This window comes from Gregarina niphandrodes (genome assembly GCF_000223845.1).
Source record: "Gregarina niphandrodes unplaced genomic scaffold scaffold00005, whole genome shotgun sequence".
Taxonomy (NCBI): domain Eukaryota; phylum Apicomplexa; class Conoidasida; order Eugregarinorida; family Gregarinidae; genus Gregarina; species Gregarina niphandrodes.
This window is the reverse complement of record NW_011645776.1, coordinates 183412-187122: the sequence shown is the minus strand read 5'-3', so window position 1 is coordinate 187122 and position 3711 is coordinate 183412. Positions and strand designations below refer to the sequence as shown.

The 3711-nt window shown below is 61.3% G+C and overlaps 1 protein-coding gene across 1 annotated transcript; it reads right to left on the bottom strand.

The window, feature by feature from the left end:
- Positions 1 to 414: 414 nt before the first annotated feature.
- On the bottom strand, positions 415 to 3599 carry GNI_038740 (hypothetical protein; the record flags this gene model as incomplete). The annotated part of the gene is made up of 2 exons (XM_011131064.1): positions 415 to 450; positions 654 to 3599. The coding sequence occupies 2 exons, from the start codon at positions 3597 to 3599 to the stop codon at positions 415 to 417; spliced, it is 2982 nt and encodes a 993-aa protein (XP_011129366.1).
- Between the last annotated feature and the right edge of the window lie 112 nt (positions 3600 to 3711).

Sequence of the window (3711 nt, the reverse complement as noted above, 5' to 3'; positions counted from 1 at the left end):
AGCGCCTCGCTCCGCACGGGCACCGTGAGCAGCACGTCACGGCTCCAGAAACGGTAGATCACGAGCTCGAACCCACGATCTAACGGGAAGTACCCCGAGTGGCCGGGCAGCAGCTTAAGCTCCACCGTCGGCTCTTCACCGCTTGCCTCCCGCACTAACTCCCCCGACCGGCGCAAGTCATTTGACGACTTCCGCGGAGGCAGACCGCCGCCCAACGGGACGGGCGCGCCCACAGGCGCCGGACTCCCACGCCGCTGCCCGGTCTCCCTGCGACCACCGACCGGAGAGCTGCGCCGGTCTGGTGTTGGGGCCAGGGACCCTGATCCAGACCACGACGTCTGACCTGGTAGGGAACCATGACCTGGTGGGGAACCATGACCTGGTAGGGAAACCTGACCCGGTAGGGAACCATGATTAAGGGGGGACCGCTGACCCGGTAGGGCACCGTGACTGGGAACAGTCCCCTGGGCGCGAAGTGACCCTTGCGGGTAGGCGAGGCTAGGGGGGAAGTTGTAGCCGACGGGGCCTGGGCGCGTGGTATGTTTGGCAAGAGATATGCGCAGCCCGAGTTTGACCCCGCCTCCATTCGTGAGTTTGAAGTAGGTCGTCTCATGCGGCTCAACGTTGGTCTGTGTGCGCGCGTTCTGGGTTACCCGGATGGGTTCGGTGGTGTGAACAAGTGCCGCATTTTTCTGTCGTGTGAGCGTCACGAGTTCCACGGCGGCCTTGTTCAGGTCGACGTAGCGGTGGTACATGGCGGCGAGTGTGACCAGGTTCATTTGCGCCTCCAGATCGGTCCGTGCGTGACAGTGGATCATGGGTCCCTTGGACTTGAGCAAGACGTACAACTCGTCGATCCGTAGAGTTGGTCGCAGTGTAGTTCGCACTCTAGGCACCGGTCCCCAAATGCGTCTTACTGCGTCCGCAGTAACATTCCCGGCAGAACCCTGACTCACACCCGAATCTTCCTGATTCGGACCCCCTTGATGCAGGATGGCGGCCTGACCCTTACCGAGGGTAATGAGAGCGTAAAATCGCGCCCGCAATTCCTGCGAGAAAACGTCGTTCTGCATCTGCTCGTCTGTATGGTAAAAGGCATTCAACCAAACCTCCTCCACCGTCCCGAACGTCACCGACAGGATCGCGTCCTTCGCGCACTGCTCCTCAGACCACGACCAGTCACCGCAGTCGCTACTCGGCGACTTCAGGTGGTACAAAGCCAACCCCGGCTTCTCCAACAACGCCATCTTCCGCGAAGGCGTCTCCGGCCACGGTCGTTCTCGCCGCGCGCCAGAAGACGCCTCGGGCGTCCGGAGCAACACACCAGCGTCCCCAGCAGGCGGCGAAGCCACTATTTCGCCGGCCCGGGGCGCTCTTGCGAGTTCCTCAGCCTTGCTCCCACTAAACAAAGTCGCTTTCGCGTCCGTCTCCAGCAAGTCCATCGGCAACCCACTCACCCGATCGAATTCCCGGCCGTCCTTCGTCACCAGCGACGGCCGCGCCGAAACCGGGCCGCTGTCGGCCAACGACACGCGCCGATCAAGCCCCAGATCGTCTTCGAACGCATCCGGAGGCGACTGGAATCCGTCGCTGTCCGCGCCCAGGGGAACGTCGGGATTGGGCACGGAGGTCGGCGAGATTCGAGAACCACTTACCGCCGGCTCCGGCACGCCCGGAGGGCCGTCTAGGAGCGCCCCCGATTTGCGTTTACCAGCGTGCTGCTCCGGAGTTTCCTGCGTCGGAGTTTTGTCTTCTGCGCGTCGAGCGGCTGGCGAAGTCCGACTGATGGAGCGACTGGTGCGACTCAGAAATCGGGCACTGCGAGGCGACGACACGTATTTGCTTCCGGAGTCGAGGAGGAGCAGACATATTCGGCCAATCTTGACGGACCCCACGTAGGCGGTGTCTCGTCTGAACTTAGCGAGCGAAGCGGAGAGGGTGGCGGCCGGCGAAAAGACGGGTTGGGCTGCGCTGGTCGCAGGCTGGTTGGAAGCAGGCGGAAGCAAGTACATGCCGACGGAGGAGTCGAGAGGTATAGCGGTGGTGGTCGCCCGGTTGAGCACGGCTTCTAGTTCTTCGTTTACGTCACGCGCTTGGTTGTCGGCCGCATTTTGGCCCCGGGCGAAGAAGGCGTTGACTTGGTGCACGATGGAGAGGAGGCTCTGGACGTCTCCGACCGAGGCATTGATGTTGATGGGGCTGACTTTGCCCTTTACATGTACGAGGGGAAGCCAGTAGGGGTAGTAGATTTGTTTGTCGGTGGCCATGAGTACGGGGACGTTAGCTTGTTTCCATTGCGCGAGTTCTGGCCCTTGTTGGCTGTCGAGAGGTCTGGGTGAGGAGGAGACGAGGCTGAGTCGGTGGAGGAGCACGCGGGATGCTAGTGGGTAGGCAACATGTGTGCGTAGCGAGAGGCAGATGTCTTGGTCGGAGATGGTGGGTATGCTTAGGTAGTCGACTTTCAGTGCGGCGCGCGTGGAAACGAGGAAGTCGGCGGAGGCATTGGTGAGCATGGAGGCCATTCGGAGGGCGAGCTTTTCAGCGGAGGCGGTGAGGCTGGTAACGATGTCGTATTGCTTGTTGGGCCAGATGACTTGGAAGGTGATGCCGGTGAGGTGTGCCTGAAATTTGGTGGTCGACGTAAAGACCTGGTAGGGGCCATTCCGGTGTGCCGCGCCCAGGACCAGTTCGGGTTCCCACTGGGCGATTTTACGAGCAAGTGCGAGTTCGTTCTCCCACGACGTCAGGTCCTCGCGCGCGTGCAGCGTCGGCGCCGGGTTCAGGAACGAGCGCACGAGAGCGGCGCCGCGTTTGACAACCGCCGATGACCGCTGCCGCCCCACCGCCGTCACCGGACGCGGCCAGAAGCTTTTCCAAAGCGTCTGCACCGACTCGTCCAGACTGCTGTAGGTCTGTACGAGTGTGCGCCCGTAGACTAGAATTTCGCGCACGAGTGCACGGTCCTCTGACAAACCCGTGGACGACCCGCGCTCCGTCAACCCCTCCGAAGTCACCTCCGAAGGCGCGTCGGTGCCCGCCGTCTCGCCAAAGGATGACGGCGCTTGCGAAGCCATGCTCGGCTCGCCACACAGCGGCCATTGGTGTGTGTTGACGAACACTCCTTGACCTCCGGACGTCACGGCCGAGGCAGCAGCGGCGGCGGAAGAAGCAGACGCACCCACGGTCGTGGACATGCCGATGTTCTCGGTGCCGTAGCGACTCGCCTCGACGAGCGTGGTCATGGCGTCGATGAAGCCCGGACGGAGCTGTACCAGCGGGCGCTTCAAATAAACGGCCGTTGTCGTGCTCGGTCGCAAAGGGTCGCTGTTGAGCAACGGCAGGATGTGCAGACACGGCAACACCTTCACTGTGGGCCCAATCGGCACGTAACTCTCCGACAGGTTTTCCGCCTTCGGGTTGTAACCCTGCGTCAATGTCTGAACCACACGGAGATCCGGTGCGGTGCGAGCACCTTCCTCTGCCAAGTCCTCCGAAGTGAAACGCAAAATCGACTGCAATTTCCCGCCGTTCGTCGAAATCCACTCGTTGATACTGATCGCTGACACCTGCAAACTCCAATAATGGTGCAATGACTGCATCTTGAACCGCGTCGAGTTACAGTTCACGTCTACCAACTTGCAGTTTTGCGCAGACTCCAGCACTAGAAAGCGTTAACACGTAACGTGAAAATAGATGTGACCAGACATAGAC